Consider the following 22428-nt stretch of genomic DNA (forward strand, 5'->3'; position numbering starts at 1 on the left):
CATAATATTAAAGATTTTATTGTTTTTAACAAAAGAAAACAGTTAAAAGCAGAGAAAAAGTACATTATTATTGAATTTGATATAAAAAAAGACGTGGTGAGTACCTTTGTCCAAACAATAGTGTGGACCTGGTCTCTGCATCGTTAAAGGAGGAAGGGGAACAGCAGATGACCATGGTGGTCCGACAGTTCCCTCCTAAGGAATCCTGCAGGATCCTGGTCATCTTACTGTCTCTGTAAGGCACATATGTCTGACACAGACACAAAACATGTCTTTACATTCATAATTAATAAGAAATAATGCAATAATTACTAGGGCTGAAATTAAGGGTGCATGATAACTATGAGGAATTATGACATTATACTGATAAATCTGATACCATTAAAAATAGGTTAGATAACAGAAAAAAACTAAAAACGCTCCAATAACACAACAGTTGTCACGGCCCGGGCGCACTCCAGTGCGCATTCATCTGTGCGCTGCGCTGAGCGCTCCTCCAAGCGCACTCCTGCGCACGCCACTCCTGCTGCAGCAGGTGGCTGCATTCAATCTGCAATCAGTCAGCACTCAACACACCTGTCGCTGATGAATTCCCTGGGCTTCTTAAGCCGGAGTAAACCTGTGTTCCGGGGCAGAAAGCAGCGACCTGTTCCCGTGCAGTAAGCCGACTTATCTAGCTCTATGCACACACTCTCTCTCGCTCTGTGTGTTTTTCCCCCTCCGTGTTGATTTGTCTCGTGTCCCTTGTCGCCAGCCAGCAGCATTCCCCCGTTTCCTCGTCACGAGCTGTGTGTCTCCCCGTATTCCCTCTGGTTCCCCTGGCTGCCTCTTTGGATCTCGACCTCCCGCCTGGACACAGACTTTGACGCCTCGCTCTTGCCCCAGACCTCTTGCCTGTCTCTGGATCTCCGAGCTTACCTTGCACCCTTGGACTTCCGCCTCTCGCTCAACACTCCTGGTAACACTCAGTTAATCGCTACACATAGTCACATCATACACATTTTGGATTAGTTTTCACACTTCATAATATTGTATAGAAATAAATAGAGCTAAACTACGTCCCTGCATTCTGTGCCGTCTTCTTCCGCCCTGTACTGTACCAGACAGCACAGTAACCTTAGTCCCGCCTTTTTCTCGACCCCCCACGGTTCCCTATCTGTCGACCATGCGTCCTCGACGCTGTGAATTGCCCCAACCTGGCAGAGTGTCTCTCTCCGACCAGGAAAAAAGGAGAATTTTTGATCAATTGAAGGCTGATTCACTGCCATCGTGGTATTTCTCAGAAGACGAGGAGGATGAAGCATACCACGCGGCCGAAGATTTGGAGGCATGGAACAATGATCCCGGGACGTGGAGTGCTTAGGACGCGATGATAGCGGAGACCCTCAGCTATTCGCCCGAAGAGCTGGAAGGTATGATGTGGGGCCCCGAGGGTTCGCTGGTCCCCATCGACTACGTCTGGCCCGGGGACATCGCCGCATCACCGTGCTGGTCGCGTCGGAAAGGACGAAGACCTCCTAGAAGGGCTTCGACTAGCTGCCGGGACGCTCCGCCTCCAGTGACTCACGTTCCGCCTCTAGTGATTCAAGCTCCTCCCCCAGTGATTCAAGATCTGCCCCCAGTAGTTCAAGCCCCGCCTCCAGTGAGTCAAGCCCCACTTCCAGTGATTCAAGCTCTGCCCCCAGTGACTCTAGCTACGCCCCCAGTGACATTGGCTCTACCCACCGCTCTGGAATTTTTTTCTGGCCCTCCTCAACAATCTCATGGTGGAATGAGAGATGGACTGTTTAAATCATGGGTGTCAAACTCTGGCCCGCGGGCCAAATTTGGCCCTTGAGGCGATATCAAATTAACACTAGAGCTGGCCCGCCGATTATATACAGCGGCGGTGCCGCGGTAACACCGCTAATTCTCATACTTGCCAACCCTCCTGGGAGACTCCCAAATTTCAGTGCCCCTCCCGAAGATCGTCACGTCCGCTTTTCATCCAGTCCAACGAGTGCTGGCCCAGTCACATATAATGTGCGGCTTCTGCACGCACACACAAGTGAATGCAACGCATACTTGATCAACAGCGATTCAGGTTACACTGAGGGTTGCCGTATAAACAACTTTAACACTGTTAGAAATACACGCCACACTGTGAACCCACACCAAACAAGAATGACAAACACATTTCGGGAGAACATCCGCACCGTAACACAACATAAACACAACAGAACAAATACCCAGAACCCTTTGCAGCTCTTCCGGGACGCTACAAGGTGTGTGTGTGTGTGTGTGTATGTGTGTGTGTGGGGGGGGGGGGGGGGGGGGGGTTGGTGGTAGCGGGGGTGTATTTTGTAGCGTCCCGGAAGAGTTAATGCTGCAAAGGGTTCTGGGTATTTGTTCTGTTGTGTTTATGTTGTGTTTATGTTGTGTTATGTTACGGTCCCCTGCTGGACCACCACCACCTAGTCTTTGGCAGGCCAAGCCGCAACCTCCAGCCAGACCACCACCACCTAGTCTTCGGCAAGCCATTCTGCAACCTCCAGCCAGCCAGACCACCACCACCTGCTCCAAGGCTGGCCCCCATTCCAGCACCCGCTCCTAGGCTGGTCCCCGTACCAGCACCCGCTCCAAGGCTGGTCCTCGTATCAGCACCCGCTCCAAGGGTGGTCCCCGTACCAGCACCCGCTCCAAGGCTGGTCCCTGTAGCAGCACCCAGACTAGTCCCCGTACCAGCACCCAGACAGGTCCCCGTACCAGCACCCGGACTGGTTCCCGTAACAGCACCCAGACTGGTCCTCGTGCCAGCACCACGGCCAGCTCATGCTTCAGCACCTCGGCAAGCTCCTCAGCCTGCTGCTTCATCTTTGGCTCCGACAACATCGTCCTCCTTTTCTCTGACTCCGACGACATTGTCCTCCTCGTCTCTGGTTCTGACGACATCGTCCTCCTCGTCTCGGGCTGGACTTTCCACGGCGCCGCCATCCTCCTCGTCTCCAGCATCGTCGCCTCTGCACACGGCGACCCCTGTGGCCAGCGGATGGACGCTTTTTGCGCCAACAGCAGCGACGCCCAGGACGCAGGCGTAGAACCTTTAGGCTGCTGTGGTTCTGGCGCCGCTTGCGTCCGTCTTCCCGAAAGCAAAGGAGGTGGCCGTTCCATGGTCGCACACCTCGCCTGCTGCAGCGGCGTTCTACTTGCCACCAGACTCGTCCCCGGTGGATTCGCTTTCACACTTCATAATATTGTATAGAAATAAATACAGCTAAACTACGTCGCTGCATTCTGTGCCGTCTTCTTCCCCCCTGTACCGTAACAAAAATACCTGTATTGTGCTATAGGAGCAGAGGGAGCAAATTAAATTAAGCGCTCCTTTTCTCCAACCTTTTAGGAGGTTGTAAACTTCCCCTGAGCTCATTGAAAACAAACATAGCGTTGATTCTTCACTGTTTTATAGGAACAGATTGTTGTGCTATTTGCACTAAATGTTCTGCAAACATCCTACGAGGAGTTGAACAAAATTACATGCATCAAGACATCAAACATTATCAGCCACCTACAACACCAGCATTGCTATAACAGAGTTTTGAAAACCTAAGAAGACGCCTGCTGCCAAAGAAACTGGAAAGAAAGGCCAGGGGCTTGTTTGTATCACCAAGTGCAAAAAGTTTGCCAGAAACGACCCGACGATCAAAACAATCAGTGATTTCATAATGACAATGATGGCACAAGACAACCAGCACTTTATCATAATTAAAGAAACTGAATTTTGTCAGCACAAATCTACATATACACCTTGTTAAATCCATAGTTGTTTGACTCTTTCACAACCTACACTTATTATTTTTGGTGTCTAAATCGGTCTTGAAAAGCAGGAAATTATCAGTATTGGTCTATATATATATATATATATATATATATATATATATATATATATATATATATATATATATATATATATATATATATATATATATATATATATATATATATATATATAGTTCAGTATGGAGCAGCACAGAAAGTTATATGATATTCTGTTTTGTTTCAAACAAGATTTTATTACACATACTGTACATGCGTGCGCAAATTTTTTTTTGCAGAGAGCATGTCCTTGATTTTTAAAGAAATCATTTTTTTAATCATCATTATTATAATCATTATTAGACTCATAACAGTCTTGTTTTAAAACATTTTTTTTTCCAATTGTCTAATTCCTGCTGTTTTTAATGGAAGGTACTGGAAGGACAGCTGACATTTTATACAGAAAGAATAAAACTAATGCATCAAGTGAAATACATGACACACTTTCAGCAGGAAATATATTCTTGTGCGTAAAAAAAAGGACAAAAGAAAATTCTAGATGATGAATGATATCCAGCAAGCTCATTAAGTAAAAGAAAATAACATCACAAAAAATAATTTTGAATTTACATCATATTTATTTATTAATTGTTTGTGTGTATGTATGAATTACTTACTGAGCCCTCGGCCAATGCAGAAATAACATTTCCAAGTGAAGACAGAGACTTATTGATCATCTTGGCTTCATCCAGAACTGTACCTTCTGCTCCAGTTTTACCCACCTTGCAATGGGACAACCACACGTTAGCATTCACACGCATGCACACACGCACACACACCAAACCTCCTGTTTTTCCAATGAAATCACATTTTTTGTCTTTCTTTCTCAGAGGCTTCCCGATCCCGTTTACCGCCCCAGATTTTGGTCTTATCATTATTGCTGCTACTGCAGCAATCGGGTTCCCTTAAAAAGCCTCGGCTGGGGCCATATTTTGGCTCCCGCGCACACTGGGAGACAAATATATTGTACATACAAATTCACATACATTCTCACATACACACATTCATACATATATACAAACATACAGTATGTATATTAATTCATAAAAACATACATACGCGCACACATTGGTACTTACCCACATACATAGGTACCTACGCTCCCACATACATACACAAATACAGTACATACCTACACACTCACGGTACATACATCCACACGCACCTTTACTGTACAAACATACATATATACACATACTGTACATACAGTATACAGGTACAAGCACATATGCATACATACAGTCATGCATATAATCACGTTTCATCAAACATATACTGTATCAACGTTGTTCCCCGAGGGGAAACTGGGTAAAACACGGCACACTGACAAAGCTTAACCTATTGTTACTATAACAATCTACAAGGTTAATACAGTTCGCTTCTCTTTCTCCCCCTCTATTTATCTGCTTTATTTTGTAATTCAAGTTATATTACATATGTATTGTTGCATTTGAAACAATTGTATTGTTAATAATAGAGGTAATTATTGTTATTATTCATTATCACTAGTGCTATTTCTATTAGTATTTGTATTGCTCCATTTGTAGTGCAATAATGTTCATTGACATTTTTGTGTTATTCATATTTTGTTTCACTAACTGCTTCTTTGCTATCACTTTTCGTATCATATTTGTACAAATCGTATTTGCTGATTCTTTTCTGTTGTTGTTGTTGTTGTTGTCTCTCTGTCTTATACCCGCAATTTCCCCCTCTGTCTTTCTTTTTCCCCTCTTTCTATCCCCTCCTGCTCCGGTCTGGCTGAGCCAAACATTAATATAAATCCATTTAATAAAGTCAAATACAAATAAAGCAACAAGAGAGGTATCCCTCACTTCTCTTTTGTAAAGTAAATATGTACAGCAAATATGGGCATCTACATTAACAATATGATTTGCCTGAGTAGCTGGACAGGACAAAAAAAAGCCTTGGCAACATATGGGGGGGTCATGTAGAGTGGAGAGTTGCATGTTATGTAATTCAATCAAATTAACAACGCAAGAGTTGACTGGACATAAAGATGATGGAAAAACACTTATCTTAGATAGGACATTTATTATATTTAACTAAAGAAGAGCAGGCAGCAGTTCCTCATACTCTCAGAACATCGAGGGAGAAATTATATGAATCAGCTTGAAACATTTCTCTATAAGTGCTGTGAAAGAGCCCAGAATTGTTTTTAATTCAGTTTATGCAATTATACAGAGTTTCTCACAAGAAAGCCTTACAATAAACTAGATAACTGGTAGAATGGTTAAAGACAGTGTCTTGTGGGCATACAATAAGTCCAAATACAGTGTAGCAAGGAAGTATTTTTTACTTTTTAATTGATTTAACAGCGATTTGTGTTGGAAATGAAAATCCCTTATTTTTACCCAATTTCCTGGGAAATCTCCCATTTTGTGAAATACAAATGTTGACAGGTATGGTAACACACACAATCACACAAAAGAATTGAAGAGAGAGTCCTACTTTTTCACTGCCAGCCAGATCAACAAGGCAAAGTTTGCTGGTGAGTTTCTGTTCTGTCTGAGAGTTTTCCTGCTTTATGCTGAATTGGAAGATGCTGTGACTCCTGGAACTGTGCTCGTTCATGTCTGAAAGCGGAATAATGACTGACTGAATAGTGTAAACAATGAAACAAAGTCACACTGTGACAAACAATGTTTGTGAGAAGCAGATACTTCCTTCATGATGAGAGCTATTGTGATTCTAGTTCCCTAATAAAATTGTATCATATTTTATTATCTTTTATTATACTGTACCTATATATTTCACAAACTGTACTTGTACACCCCACAATGTTTTGTGGAACTCAAACAGTTAAATGTTTCTTTGTAATATAGTTAACAGTTTGTCAAAAATACATTTTCTGCTTCTATTCATTATTTAATGAATGATCAGACTGGCAAACATTAAGTATTTGAGCAACAAATCAAATGCTGCACTTTAATTTGCTATTCATTAATTTTCTAGCCTTTGTCCTTTTTGGGTTACAGGTAAGCTGGAGCCTATCCCAGCTGTCTTAATTATTACAGGGAGCATATACATTCATATTCACACTCATATTCACAGCTATAGATGATTTCCAGTGTCAGGCATGAGGAAAAGAGACCTGTACTTGGAGTTAAGGCATGCAAGAACAGAGAGAACATAGAAACTCCACTCAGTTAAACTGAGATTAAAATTTTGAACCACCTTGTTCTGAGGCAGACATGTTTATTTTGATTTACTTTAATTTCATAATTTTAACTTTCCTTTTTTCTTGCAACTGTATCACTAAAAAAAAATACAACCGCTGGAATTGTTGAGGAAATGCCCTCCAGAAATGAGATTCTGAAGAGGCAACATCTTGAAACAAGGTGTCGCTAGGACTGTTGCTGTGTTGTTCCTACTTCCATTGAAATGCATTTTACTGAAGACAGTAAAAAATGTCATGTCAGCATGATGAATATTACACATGAAAACTGCTAATCGATATGATTTATGCTGACTTTAAATAGAACTAGCACATGACTGGAAGTGTACTTCCAGTGACTGCAGTCAGGAGACTCGGAGAGGCTGAACCCATGTGAGGCAGCGACACTGCACTCGGCACACAGACTCACTTGTGACGGCCACAATTCTGCTGTTTTTGCCTTCATCGATGGCTTCCATGACCTCATCAGGACTGCACACGAAGCGCTCAGTACACCCCTGAGGGAACATCACAAGGCACACAAGCGTGTTCAGGGACACTCTTAGCACAGACAAGCATTTATCAGCACTGGGAACCAAGACCAACCATATTGTGTCTGGTGGACTCTCTTAATTGGGAACACTAAAAGAGGATTACATGTTTTTCTCAGTATCATTCTCTCCATCAATGTCCAAACCTTATTAACTGAGGTGAGAAACACAGCAAGTGTGGAAACCACTATTATATAATCTTAAAGGCCTACTGAAACCCACTACTACCGACCACGCAGTCTGATAGTTTATATATCAATGATGAAATCTTAACATTATAACACATGCCAATACGGCCGGGTTAACTTATAAAGTGACATTTTAAATTTGCCGCTAAACTTCCGGTTCGAAACGCCTCTGCGTGTGACGTATGCGTGTGACGTAGCCCGGCGAACACGGGTATGCCTTCCACATTGAAGCCGATACGAAAAAGCTCTGTTTTCATTTCATAATTCCACAGTATTCTGGACATCTGTGTTCGTGAATCTGTTTCAATCATGTTCATTGCATTATGGAGAAGGAAGCCGAGCAAGCAAAGAAGAAAGTTGTCGGTGCGAAATGGACGTATTTTTCGAACGTAGTCAGCCACAACAGTACACAGCCGGCGCTTCTTTGTTTACATTCCCGAAAGATGCAGTCAAGATGGAAGAACTCGGATAACAGAGACTCTAACCAGGAGGACTTTTGATTTGGATACACAGACGCCTGTAGAGAACTGGGACAACACAGACTCTTACCAGGATTACTTTGATTTGGATGACAAAGACGCAGACGTGCTACTGTGAGTATGCAGCTTTGGCTTTTTTTTGCGTATGTACGTAACTTTTTTAAAATATATAAGCTTTATGAACCTTGGGTTAGGTGAACGGTCTTTTGGGCTGAGTGATTGTGTGTGTTGATCATGTGTTTGAATTGTATTGGCGTGTTCTATGGAGCTAGGAGCTAGCAGAGGAGCTAGGAGCTAGCATAACACGTACCGTACCGTACGTGCGCGTCACGTACGTAACTTTTTAAAAATATATAAGCTTTATGAACCTTGGGTTAGGTGAACGGTCTTTTGGGCTGAGTGATTGTGTGTGTTGATCGGGTGTTTGAATTGTATTGGCGTGTTCTATGGAGCTAGGAGCTAGCAGAGGAGCTAGGAGCTAGCATAACAAACACGCAGGTGTTATTATGCAGGATTAATTTGTGGCATATTAAATATAAGCCTGGTTGTGTTGTGGCTAATAGAGTATATATATGTCTTGTGTTTATTTACTGTTGTAGTCATTCCCAGCTGAATATCAGGTACCGTGAGTATGCAGCCTTGGCTGCTAAACATTCGATAACTTGACCGTATGTGCGCGTCACGTACGTAACTTTTTAAAAATATATAAGCTTTATGAACCTTGGGTTAGGTAAACGGTCTTTTGGGCTGAGTGATTGTGTGTGTTGATCAGGTGTTTGAATTGTATTGGCGTGTTCTATGGAGCTAGGAGCTAGCAGAGGAGCTAGGAGCTAGCATAACAAACACGCAGGTGTTTTTATGCAGGATTAATTTGTGGCATATTAAATATAAGCCTGGTTGTGTTGTGGCTAATAGAGTATATATATGTCTTGTGTTTATTTACTGTTGTAGTCATTCCCAGCTGAATATCAGGTCACCCCCGGCTCTCACAGCATCTTCCCTATCTGAATAGCTTCAACTCCCCACTAGTCCTTCACTTGCACTTTACTCATCCACAAATCTTTCATCCTCGCTCAAATTAATGGGGAAATTGTCGCTTTCTCGGTCCGAATCTCTCTCACTTCATGCGGCCATCATTGTAAACAATAGGGAACTTTGCGTATATGTTCAACTGACTACGTCACGCTACTTCCGGTAGGTGCAAGCCTTTTTTTTATCAGATACCAAAAGTTGCAATCTTTATCGTCGTTGTTCTATACTAAATCCTTTCAGCAAAAATATGGCAATATCGCGAAATGATCAAGTATGACACATAGAATAGATCTGCTATCCCCGTTTAAATAAAAAAAATTCATTTCAGTAGGCCTTTAATACTAATATCCATGAACTGTAGGTCAATATATGAAACATAAATATTAGGGCAGTCAAAATTAACTCATGTGATTAATCACAAAAAATTATCACATTATTCATGTACACACTTAGATTAATCACACACTTTATTTTGACCGCATAAGCTCTTTTAACTTAGCCGCTGTCCCTCAGTTATCAGATCAATGCATACGTCAGTACACAAATGAGTGAGGAGACTACGACCGGTGTGCTTGCTGGCAAATTTCACTCCAAAATACAGCCTGAAAGAACTTTAGATAAAATTATTACCAAGTTTTGTGCTAATAAAGCAGTGGTCCCCAACTTTTTTGTACTTGCGGACCGGTCAATGCTTGAAAATGTGTCCCACGGACCGAGGGGGGGTGGTTTAGTAAAAAAAAATTGTATTTTTAATTTTTATTTTTTGTCATAAAGAAATACAATCATGTGTGCTTACGGACTGTATCCCTGCAGACTGTATTGATTTATATTGATGTATAATGTATATAATGTGTTTTTTATGTCATTTAATTTAAAAAAAAAAAAAAAATTAAAAAAAAAAAAATTATATTTCTTGTGCGGCCGCGGTGGTTGGGGACCACTGTAATAAAGGATGTGCATTCAAGTACAATGTTCTGACAAAAACATTGCATTTGTATATAAATATTGGGGTCCTTTCTTAAGATAATTTCAATTATGCAAGTTAGTAATCACCTGTGATTAACCAGGATTAATCCAAATTCCAAAATGTGATTAATCTGATGTAAAAAAAATAATAATTTGACAGCTCTAATAAATGCATAGCCTACATCTCAGCTTGGTGATAGAAGTGACATTTAAAAAAGATATATTGGTTCTGATAGTATTACTATTTTAGTAACTATATCACATTTTTGAGGTTTTAACAGAAACTTACCAAATCTTGCAAGCATTTGTATCATGGTGAAGAGTGTTAACATTGATCTTGACAGAACGCATGGAAATCCTTATAGGACAATGATATACAATAGAACCGGAATATACAGTATATAACTGGAACTGAAACTACCCATTACTATTTTACATAGTAATATAAGACTGTATGACAATGAAGGATTTTAGTTTGTTGACATGATTTTCTTCCTTTTGTGCATATTTTTTTAAAAATAATTATTGTCATTTCATCTTATCTTATATTTGTATTTTTTAGAGCTGCTGTAATAATTTGCTTGTATGTTTTGACTACAATGACAAGTTACTTTATTACACACATTTATGTTTCAATAATAATCAAAATGTGTGTAAAATCCACTGCCATGCTTATATTTTGAAGCTTATTTTGCAATGAACAGGAATTAAGTGTGTGCATGTTTTATTGTGTAATTAGTATGGATGGATATAAACACGTTATTAAAGAGAATACAAAAAATACTTGCAGTGCGTTGGTGTCTTGCTAAAGGAGAGGAGCTACACTTCCATGTTTAAATAGCAGTTTCACACATTAAAAACACAAAATGTGGATTGTTACGATCATGCTTTGATTGTCAAAAAGGTTCGGTGATATATTTTTTTCTTCATGAATACATTTTTCTGATATTCTGTACTTTACATGTTGTACAACTTAGTAGTAGTAGTAGTAGTTTATTTTGGACATGTTCAAAACAAAGCGAAAGAAAAAATTATGAAAAAAGGAAATATTCTAGATAACATTCCAATAAGGTAGAGAAATAGAAACAAATATTTCCCAATGAAAACACATAAAAAATTAAAACAATACATAATGGTTGGGGTTTTTCCAAAAGTGGGAAGAAGTGAAACCTATTTACTCCCACCCCTTATTGAATAAACCAAATAACTAGCTTTCTTATCATCATAATAATTATATACAAAGAGAAATTTACCGGTTTTATTACAATATATTATCAACAATCTTTTACCCACATTACCCGCTTTTCTTTGGCACAAAAATACAGTACATAAGTACAATATACAAATACTGTATATAGTCACATGAATACAAGCCTTAATTGTGTCATGTCTGTGTTAATCATGTTTTTGTTTTGCTTGGGTTTTGGGCTCTCTTTTTAGTTCCTGGTTGCACTTCCTTGTTTGGTTTGGTTTCCATGGTCACCCATTAGTTTTCACCTGTCTTGTCACGCACCTGTTTCACGTTTTGAGTCACGCACCTGTTTTCACTGATCACGTCACTATTTAAATCTGTCTGTTTCTGTTGTTCGTCCTGGCGTCCTCACACATTCACACTCTGATGATCCATGCTGCTCTTTTTCATGTTTTTTCATGCCAAGTAAGTTTTGTTTATTAAGACCACAGTTAGTGTTGTTGTTTCTTTGTTCATAGTTTTTGTGCCCACGTGCATGTCTTTTGTTTCTTAGTCAAGTTGTATTTCCGCCTTTGTGCGCGCCATTTGTTTGCTTCCTTTTTGTTGTAGTTTATTAGTGTTAAACAATAAATCATGTATTTAAATTCACGCCTTGCCCGCGCCAATTTTCCTTTGCCTTCCGGAGAAGCAAAACCCAAGAACCCAGTCATGACAGTAGGACGCCAGCAGAAGAGTTTCTCCGCAAAAAAATTGGACAATTTTGACGAGGCAACGTGAGAGGTCCTCCGCGCGATGGAGGAAGAGACGCTGCGTTATTCCTCCGGTAAGCGCAGAGACCTGATGTGGGGGCCAGATGGAAATCTGCTGCCATTGAGCTCCAGTTGGTCCGAGGACGGCGCTGCGTCACCGCAGTCCCGGAAGCGCCGCTCCAGACCAAGGACATCAGGGAAGGCGAGCGGACAGCATGCGGCGCTGCCGCAGGCTCCTCCCACTCCGGGCGGAAGCAGGTTGCTGCCAGCTCCACAGCTCCAAAATGACATCACAGACCAGGATTTTTTTTTTCTGAACTCTTTTTCTTTTCATCATCCGCCTCCAACCAAAGACTCTAAAAACATGATAAGACATTACCAAGACATGTTTTTAGAAATAAGAGCATGTCAAGCCAAGCCACCCAAATTTCATGCCCCGCCCCCCAAGACTCAAGCCACGCCCATGTCACAACAGGTTTCTTTTTTTTCACCCACTCAATCACATGTAGAAAAAAAAGGACATTTTGGACAATTTAGAGGGGATGATTCTGCCCCCCTCCTGACCTCCCTCCACCCACCCCAAAAGACGGTTCCAGACCGCGGGGAGCGCGTCTGGGATCCGCTCCTTGAGGGGGGGGCTAGGGCTGGGAATTGTTCAGGTGGGGTGGGTCAGCATCGCCATGCCAAGCCACAGCCTCCAGCTCGGCCACCACCACCTGTCTTTCGACCTGCCAAGCCACAGCCACCAGCACGGCCGCCACCACCAGTTTTTCGACCATGCCAAGATCCACCTGCTCCACGCCCAGCTCCACGCCAAGCCCCACCACGCCAAGCGCCACCAGTACCTGCTCCACGCCAAGCGCCACCAGTACCTGCTCCACGCCAAGCGCCACCAGTACCTGCTCCACGCCAAGTGCCGCCAGTCGCAGCTCCACGACGCCAAGTGCCGCCAGTCGCAGCTCCACGACGCCTAGTGCCGCCAGTCGCAGCTCCACGACGCCTAGTGCCGCCAGTCGCAGCTCCACGACGCCTAGTGCCGCCAGTCGCAGCTTCACGACGCCAAGTGCCGCCAGTCGCAGCTCCACGACGCCTAGTGCCGCCAGTCGCAGCTCCACGACGCCTAGTGCCGCCAGTCGCAGCTCCACGACGCCTAGTGCCGCCAGTCGCAGCTCCACGACGCCAAGTGCCGCCAGGCGCAGCTCCACGACGCCAAGTGCCGCCAGTGCCACCAGTCGCAGCTCCACGACGCCCAGTGCCGCCAGTCGCAGCTCCACGACGCCAAGTGCCGCCAGTCGCAGCTCCACGACGCCAAGTGCCGCCAGTCGCAGCTCCACGACGCCAAGTGCCGCCAGTCGCAGCTCCACGACGCAAAGTGCCGCCAGTCGCAGCGCCACGCCAAAACCAAGACACACCATGCCAAGACCAAGTCCAAGACCCCCCATGCCAAGACACACCATGCCAAGACCAAGTCCAAGACCCCCCATGGCAAGACACACCATGCCAAGACCAAGTCCAAGACCCCCCATGCCAAGTCCAAGACCCCCCATGCCAAGACCCATGCCAAGACCCATGCCAAGACCAACCATGCCAAGACCAAGTCCAAGACCAACCATGCCAAGACCAAGTCCAAGACCAACCATGCCAATTCCAAGACCATGTCCAAGACCAACCATGCCGAGTCCAAGACCAAGTCCAAGACCAACCATGCCAAGACCAACCATGCCAAGACCAACCATGCCAAGACCAACCATGGCCACGACAAGCTTCACCACGCCAAGCTTCGCCGCCTGCTTCATCTGCTGCTTCTACGCCTGCCATGACGACGACACCGCACCTGTCTTCTCGTCGGCCACGGATATGGCCGCTGCCTGGTCGTCCGCCACGCCAAGTGCGCCCACGTCATCGTCTGCCACGGATGTGGCCCTTCCCGGGTCGCCCACCTCGCCTGTGGCGGCGGCGTTCCACTCGCCGCCGCCACATGACTATGCCTCGGTGGATTCGGGGCCACTTGGCCTGGCGACCCACCGCCATGTCCCCCTCCCGCCCCCCCATGACTCTTGTTCATTTTTTTGTGTTGGGACATCTGGGATCTGTCCGTAAGGGGGGGGCTCTGTCATGTCTGTGTTAATCATGTTTTTGTTTTGCTTGGGTTTTGGGCTCTTTTTTTAGTTCCTGGTTGCACTTCCTTGTTTGGTTTGGTTTCCATGGTCACCCATTAGTTTTCACCTGTCTTGTCACGCACCTGTTTCACGTTTCGACTCACGCACCTGTTTTCACTGATCACGTCACTATTTAAATCTGTCTGTTTCTGTTGTTTGTCCTGGCGTCCTCACACATTCACACTCTGATGATCCATGCTGCTCTTTTTCATGTTTTTTCATGCCAAGTAAGTTTTGTTTATTAAGACCACAGTTAGTGTTGTTGTTTCTTTGTTCATAGTTTTTGTGCCCACGTGCATGTCTTTTGTTTCTTAGTCAAGTTGTATTTCCGCCTTTGTGCGCGCCATTTGTTTGCTTCCTTTTTGTTGTAGTTTATTAGTGTTAAACAATAAATCATGTATTTAAATTCACGCCTTGCCCGCGCCAATTTTCCTTTGCCTTCCGGAGAAGCAAAACCCAAGAACCCAGTCATGACAAATTGATGGTAACGCCAACCAATAACAAGTAAATAACCACCCAAATAATTAGAATAATAATGTAAACATGTTGTGAATGTTGGAAACCCTTGTTCTTGTACATACTGAAAACCATGTCTGTATCAGGTTTTTTTTTTTTAAACCAAATTAAGGATGGACATTCTTTTAGTTCTGCATTCAAACTGTTCCATAGTAAGTAAGTACATTTTATGAATAAAATGTATTTACTTACTTACTTACTTACTGAACCCCACATATTGAAACACAAATGCTTATACATGTTGTGCGTACATTCTGAATTTTAAGTTTGAAATTACCCTTTAAATTATAATCCCCTTCCGTTTCAGTGAAAAAGTTTTTGCACATTTCCAGGCAGTAAATTGTTTATTGCTTTATATGTAATTTGTACTGCTTGTAGTTCCACAAGATCTTTAAATCTCAATAGTTTTGAATGTAAGAAAAATTTATTTGTGTGATCCCTATATCCTGCTTTATGAATGACCCGTATTGCTTTCTTCTGCAGGGTGATGAGGGAATATAGTGTGCTCATGTAATTATTGCCCCAAACTTCTGCACAGTAGCGCAAGTTAATGGCATTCTTATCTCTGCATGACAATGTTTGAACTTTCTCTACCTACTTAGTAATAAAATGTAATATTCAGGCTGTTAAACATTCTGCAATTGCGGACGATCAATCAGAACAGCTATAAAATAATATACCATAGCGATGGTAATATTGTGTAAGGAACTGTAATAATAATAATTAATAGATAAATAATTACCATGAATTGATTTACGTGGACCCCGACTTAAACAAGTTAAACTTATTCGGGTGTTACCATTTAGTGGTCAATTGTACGGAATATGTACTGAACTGTGCAATCTACTAATAAAAGTTTCAATCAATCAATCAAAATTACCCGATTTAGGCTGCAGAGGGCAGTGGCAGGTATGCCTGCAGTATTAAACCCAGTTGCAGTGGTAGCGAAGAAGAAGATACATGACAATATACATATATATACATATATACACAATAGTTGTTCAAAGAGAGAAAGTCTTCTTCCTTCACATCACCGCTGCCTTTACAATACACTTAATTTCAATCTGCCAGAAAACATTTATTTAGATAGAAATATCACATAATAAAGCAGAATAACAGAATAGCATGATCTATTGTAAGACCACCAATGAGAAAAGACTTGACATGGTTTCACGAAAATCTCAGATAAAAGTGACTTTAGATTTCTTCTCTACCTTCTTTGTTTCTGCTGAGCTCGTAGTCCATCTTACTAAAGCAGTTCGAGTAACAATCTACATTGTATGATTTCAATGCACTTAACTGTAATCCAAACACAGATTTCAAGCTTCTCTTTGTGCAGTTCTATGTTTGTACTAGCTGTTTTCAAGCCTGTGGCTTAACAGTAACTGGACGCCATTACACATTCTCCCAAACTACGGAACGGGCAGAGGGTCAAAAACGTTAATCGCTTTAAAGGAACTTATAGTTAACACGTTTTTATCATGTTAACTTTGAGAGCCCTAATTGTAACACATGCAAACTTGACTCAACGCTGATCCACAAAGCTTGTGTGTGTCACGTTGGGGGGTCGCAGCGTGCTGCGGGGTTGTTCTTCCAGTGCAAAGACAGCTCCGGACGACAGCGTGAAGGTAGGCTTGGATTTATTTAACATAAATAAATCACTACCATAACCACAAAAATACAACAAAAAAGGCAAGCGTGCCTAAAACACAAATGAAGCTGCTAGTTAACAGAAACTATGACATGGACTATGAAAACTTACTTGGTCAGAATGATACCTGAACTGGTGTGACATAAAGACAATGAACGCAGAACGAGTGAACAGAAAGAAAGACTTAAATAACACAGACATGATTAACAGGTGCGTGACTCAAAACGTGAAACAGGTGCGTGACATGACAGGCGAAAACTAATGGGTGACCATGGAAACCAAACCAAACAAGGAAGTGACACCAGGAACTAAAAAAAGAGTCCACAAAACAAACAGCACATGGCCAAACAAAAACATGATCAACAGACATGACAGAGCCCCTCCCTTAAGGACAGATCCCAGATGTCCAAAAACAAAAAAAAACAAGGCAGGATCAAGAGTCATGGGAGGGCGGGAGGGGGACATGGCGGTGGGTCGCCAGACCAGGTGTCCCCGAATCCACCGGGGCAGAGTCAGGTGGCGGCGGCGGGTAGACCGCCGCTGAACCTGACGAGGTGGGCGACCTGGGAATGGCCACATTCGTGGCAGACGAGGAGGTCGGCGCACCTGGCGTGGCGGACGCCCATGGAATGGCCACATCCTTGGCCGACGAGGAGGTGGGCGCGTTGTTGTGGCAGGCGGCGAAGCTTGGCGTGGTGCGTCAGGCGGCGAAGCTTGGCGTGGGGGGTCTTTGTCTTGGCATGGGTGGTCTTGGCCTTGGCATGGGTGGTCTTGGCCTTGGCGGTCTTGGTCTTGGCAGCGTGGGTCATGGTCTTGGCAGCGTGGGTCATGGTCTTGGCAGCGTGGGTCATGGTCTTGGCATGGTTGGTCTTGGTGTTGGCATGGTTGGTCTTGGACTTGGACTTGGTCTTGGCATGGTTGGTCTTGGACTTGGTCTTGGCATGGTTGGTCTTGGACTTGGCATGGTTGGTCTTGGACTTGGCATGGTTGGTCTTGGACTTGGTCTTGGTCTATGCGAGGGTCTTGGTCTTGGCGTGGTGAAGGAACCGGAGCTCGGCGTCGTGGTGCAGGAACCGGAGCTTGGCGTCGTGGTGCAGGAACCGGAGCTTGGCGTCGTGGTGCAGGAACCAGAGCTTGGCGTCGTGGTGCAGGAACCAGAGCTTAGCGTCGTGGTGCAGGAACCAGAGCTTGGCGTCGTGGTGCAGGAACCGGAGCTTGGCGTCGTGGTGCAGGAACCGGAGCTTGGCGTCGTGGTGCAGGAACCGGAGCTTGGCGTCGTGGTGCAGGTACCGGAGCTTGGCCGCGTGGAGCTGGTACCGGAGCTTGGCCGCGTGGAGCTGGTACCGGAGCTTGGCCGCGTGGAGCTGGTACTGGCAGCACTGGAGCTTGGCGTGGAGGAACTTGACGTGGTGCAGGTGGCCTAGCTGGGGGTTGCTGCTTGGCAGGCCGAAAGACCGGTGGTGGTGGACGGGCCGGAGGTTGCTGCCTGGCTGGGCGCAGCTGAGTCACCCCACTATTACAGCACCTGGCCCTAGCCCCCCCCCCCCTCAAGGAGCGGATACCAGACGCGCTCCCCGTCTGGAACCGTTTTTTGGGGTGGGTGGAGGGAGGTCAGGAGGGGGGCAGAATCCTCCCCATTAAATTGTCCAAAATGTCTATTCACCACCTCCACTTTAGACTGGGTATGAAAAAATCTAAATTTAGAAAAAATCTTCTCAAAAGGATTTTTTTTTTAAACAAAGTCCTTAGTGGGTGGCTGACAGAGGGTGTAAATAGAATCAAAAAAAAATTCTTGGTCTCTGACGTCATGACCAGTGGGCGGGATGACATCATCAGCACGGGTCTCCTGCGGCGGCGAGGAAGACTGGGCTGGTTGGGGAATCCTGTGGTCCGGAGGAGGATCCTGGGGGAACGACGCGCCATGCTGGCGAAAAGAAGCCTTTCTGGCTGGCCTCCATCTTCGCCAGCGCGTCTCCATCACCTTCTCATGGCTCGTCTGCGGAAGAACGTCTGCTGCGTTCATTCTGTCACGTCGGGGGGTCGCAGCGTGCTGCGGGGTTGTTCTTCCAGTGCAAAGACGGCTCCGGACGACAGCGTGAAGGTAGGCTTGGATTTATTTAACATATTTATTTAACATAAATAAATCACTACCATAACCACAAAAATACAACAAAAAAGGCAAGCGTGCCTAAAACACAAATGAAGCTGCTAGTTAACAGAAACTATGACATGGACTATGAAAACTTACTTGGTCAGAATGATACCTGAACTGGTGTGACATAAAGACAATGAACGCAGAACGAGTGAACAGAAAGAAAGACTTAAATAACACAGACATGATTAACAGGTGCGTGACTCAAAACGTGAAACAGGTGCGTGACATGACAGGTGAAAACTAATGGGTGACCATGGAAACCAAACCAAACAAGGAAGTGACACCAGGAACTAAAAAAAGAGTCCACAAAACAAACAGCACATGGCCAAACAAAAACATGATCAACAGACATGACAGTGTGCAGAGGATTGCGTGTCTTAAATTAGCATTATATGAAACGCAATTCATTTGGCCTGTCTGTCTTCATGATTATGTAGAATATATGCTGATCATCAAAACGCCCACAATACTAGGAGAAGAACATGCAAGTATATTGTCATGTATTATCATAAGTCATTCAACACGCGCTATGTGATTTATCAGGACTAAAACGGTTCTGCGTGCACTATTTTGTGTCTTTATTTACACTCATAGTTATTTACAGCATTTTCTTGCGTCTTGATCATTACAGTGCACGCTTGCAGTTAGTGTCAGCGTCTCCCAGAGACAAGTGGGTTCTATTGTAGACATCACTGTAAGAGTGCTTCTAAAATGCCTGAAATGGTGATCCATATATTTGTGTGATACATGTTTCAAAACATAACAAACATCAGGTTGGTGATAACAAGGACTTGCAGTAAGGTGACAGCAGGTAGTACACACATAGTCCTCAATAAAGGGGAGCTATAATTTTTTTCTACGTTTAAAACACTTCTTTGTGGTCTACATAACATGTAATCAGGCACGTGCACACATAGGGCCCTATGGGTGCTTGAGCCCCTGCCCTTTTTTGCCTCATCTTAAAAAGTGCCCTCTGCCTGTGTGTGTGTTTTTTTTTTTTTTTTTTTTTTTTTCTTTAAACAACATTAATAAATTCCTGTCAGGGATGTAAAAAAAAACAAAAAAAAACAGCGGTACAAAAACTCCATGTTTTCTTGTAATACCGGGTTGTTTGAGCCTGCCGCTTCCGCCAGAGAGAGAGAGAGAGGGCGAGTGAGTGAGTAAGTGAGAGGAGAGAGAGCCAAGTTACTGCGCCCCTGAGGAGACGTGACAGTGGAACAACTTGAACCTGTGAGTTATGGTCTAGTCGCCGTCCACTTATTCAGCATCTAAAATGGGTAATATTTCAGAAAAAAGCTGTATTATTCTATTATTCAATGTGTCAGCTTCTGTTTTTGCCGGACGTCGGAGCACGGCACATCAATTGAGCAGGCACATCAATTCCTCACAGAGCAGAGCGGATCGTGCGGGACAGGAAGTAGTGTACAAAATACAAAATAAAACACCGGGTTAATTTTCAAAATAAAATGCACTGTGTTTACGGCGGATCACATTTCTCTCACAGTGGAGGTTTAGATATAAAGTTTATTGTGACTTTGCTATTACTGTGTGGGTTAACAAAATAATAATAATAATAATGATAATAATGATGATAATAACAATAATAACAATAATAATAATGATAATGATAATAATAATAATTATTATTATTTTCAATGTTCATGTTGCACTGTTCAATGTTCAATATTAAAGTGCTTATCTTTAACAATAAATAGCCTATTAATAAACCAGTGTTTTGTTGCTTTTCTTGTCTTCCAAGCCTATGATAATGTGAATTAACTCATTATGACCATAATTTGTTGACACAAAAGAAATGGCAATCACTTTTACCTACAAAGGACACACAGCTAAGTAGTTAGCTTCCTATTAGCAAATTTAATTTTACATTGATTTCCATATTGTGTAAAGGACCAAAAAAAAATGTCCTGCCCTTTTCTGACTTTGAGCCCCTGCCCCTCTATAATCATGTGCACGTCCCTGCATGTAATGATGGTGTTTGTTTGGTAAAAATGTGCATATATCATGATTTACAAGCCACTTTCTGACTGTCTTTTCAGGATGCGCCGTTTTGTGGGCGGTCAAATTTACAAGCCTCCACTTTGACTGCTTCTTCTCCCCGTCATCCATGTTGTAGTTTTTAACGCTTCCCTATCGAATCTACTGACAGATATAAGTTAAAACTATACGCTAATTTTTATTAGAAATGGCAACAGTGGAGTATGCATGTGTATGTCCAAGGCAGTCTGCCCGACAACAAGATAATGGAGAAAAAAAAGGAACTTATTGTCTACAGCAGAGGACTACAATGGCGGACTAGCGCAAAGGTCTTCGGGTAAATTTCTACCATATATGGAGATATCCACTGATGTCACAGTTCAGAAAACACCACAAGTCAGAGCAAATTCCAAAAGACTTGTTTGGCGGAAGTATGAAGGAAAGCAATATTATTTTATAAACATTTCCGCCATGCCTCCACGGTTTAATTTCAAATTTTTTGGACTTATGGGGATCACAAATACACAAAAGCAGGTACCATCAGGTAAGAAAAGTTGGTTTTGCATAATAAGTCCCCTTTAAATAAGGCAGTCTGCACCACTTTTGCACTTGTTATCAATTGTACACACACGCCCACTAATAGTACACACCATTTAGTACTTTTTAATTGAATCTTAGTGTATTAAGCCCGGTAATGTTTAATGTGGTCGTGTTTAATCTTGTTTGTTGAATATATGCGGGCCAATAAAAACAAGCTGTGTGCCAAAAATGGCCACACTTTGGACACCCCTGCTTTATCATCTATTATGTCCTATACAGACTAATGCTATTACTACTAATTCTAAAGGTGCTTTATGGAAGTCAAACTGTGTCAAATAATGACAAAACTTACACCAAACCTAGTGTGTGTGTGACTACTGTTGGGACTTTAATTTTTAACTTTAACTGTTTTTGGGGTGTTTTTAGAGGGCTTTGAGAGGGCTTATAAGCGCAATAGATTACTCCCATTAGCTGCATTGTCAGCCACCTCGTACTTGACGTATTTTACAAATTAGAATGCATAAAAAAAACAATATGTGTCCTTGTCTTACATGGGGATTGTAAATGACAGGCAAAATTAACAAAAAAGTGCAATTCTCCTTTAACTGTGAGTCAACACTAAAAAACACATCACACATGTCTTACCTTTACGTACGGCACTCTGTTTTTGTCTTCATGGACAGAGAGGTTGGTCTTGGTCACTGCAGAGGACCACAAAGAAGAATGTCATCCCTGTCTGCTAAAATTATGTATCAGCGAAGAAGTCATTCATACCGTCCAGCAGATCTCGGATTTTGTCCAGATAGACTTCAAAATAAGACACCTATAAATAAAAATCTTTGGAATGAGACTTCCAACTCTTTGACGTGTGATTGATTATTAAAATTAAAGGCTTACTTTGATGTGAAACTCCAGGTTCTCATCCATAGAATAAATATAATTAAAGATGTCCTCCACAATTCGAGGAATGATTCCCATCATGTCTCCGTCATGAAGTTTTCCCTACAGCACAATCAAAAGACATAAATCAACAGAAAAACCATTGAAAAAGTACAAATGATCATTTGAAGCTGTTGTACCTCCATTGTGTGCGTTTTACCAGAGGATGTCTGCCCGTAAGCAAATATTGTGCCATTGTAGCCATCAAGTACGTCTGACCTCACAAAAAAAACATTTTTATTGAACTGAATGTTTGCATTGTGTGTGTTTGCACTTTCATAAGGTTTAC

At 43.0% G+C, this 22428-nt stretch overlaps 1 protein-coding gene across 2 annotated transcripts in view; it reads right to left on the minus strand.

The window, feature by feature from the left end:
• The window catches only part of LOC133630148 (kinesin-1 heavy chain-like), a 92085-nt gene that overhangs the window by 44483 nt on the left and 25174 nt on the right, over positions 1-22428 (minus strand). For both annotated transcript variants that reach the window (XM_062021506.1, XM_062021507.1), the window contains 8 exons: positions 22280-22353; positions 22098-22202; positions 21975-22023; positions 21846-21901; positions 7458-7545; positions 6322-6446; positions 4470-4574; positions 105-250 (listed from right to left, as the gene is read on the minus strand). In XM_062021506.1, the coding sequence (XP_061877490.1) occupies positions 105-250; positions 4470-4574; positions 6322-6446; positions 7458-7545; positions 21846-21901; positions 21975-22023; positions 22098-22202; positions 22280-22353 (748 nt within the window). The remainder of the gene's footprint in view (positions 1-104; positions 251-4469; positions 4575-6321; positions 6447-7457; positions 7546-21845; positions 21902-21974; positions 22024-22097; positions 22203-22279; positions 22354-22428) is intronic.

Source organism: Entelurus aequoreus, linkage group LG15, assembly GCF_033978785.1.
Source record: "Entelurus aequoreus isolate RoL-2023_Sb linkage group LG15, RoL_Eaeq_v1.1, whole genome shotgun sequence".
In the NCBI taxonomy this organism is placed as follows: domain Eukaryota; kingdom Metazoa; phylum Chordata; class Actinopteri; order Syngnathiformes; family Syngnathidae; genus Entelurus; species Entelurus aequoreus.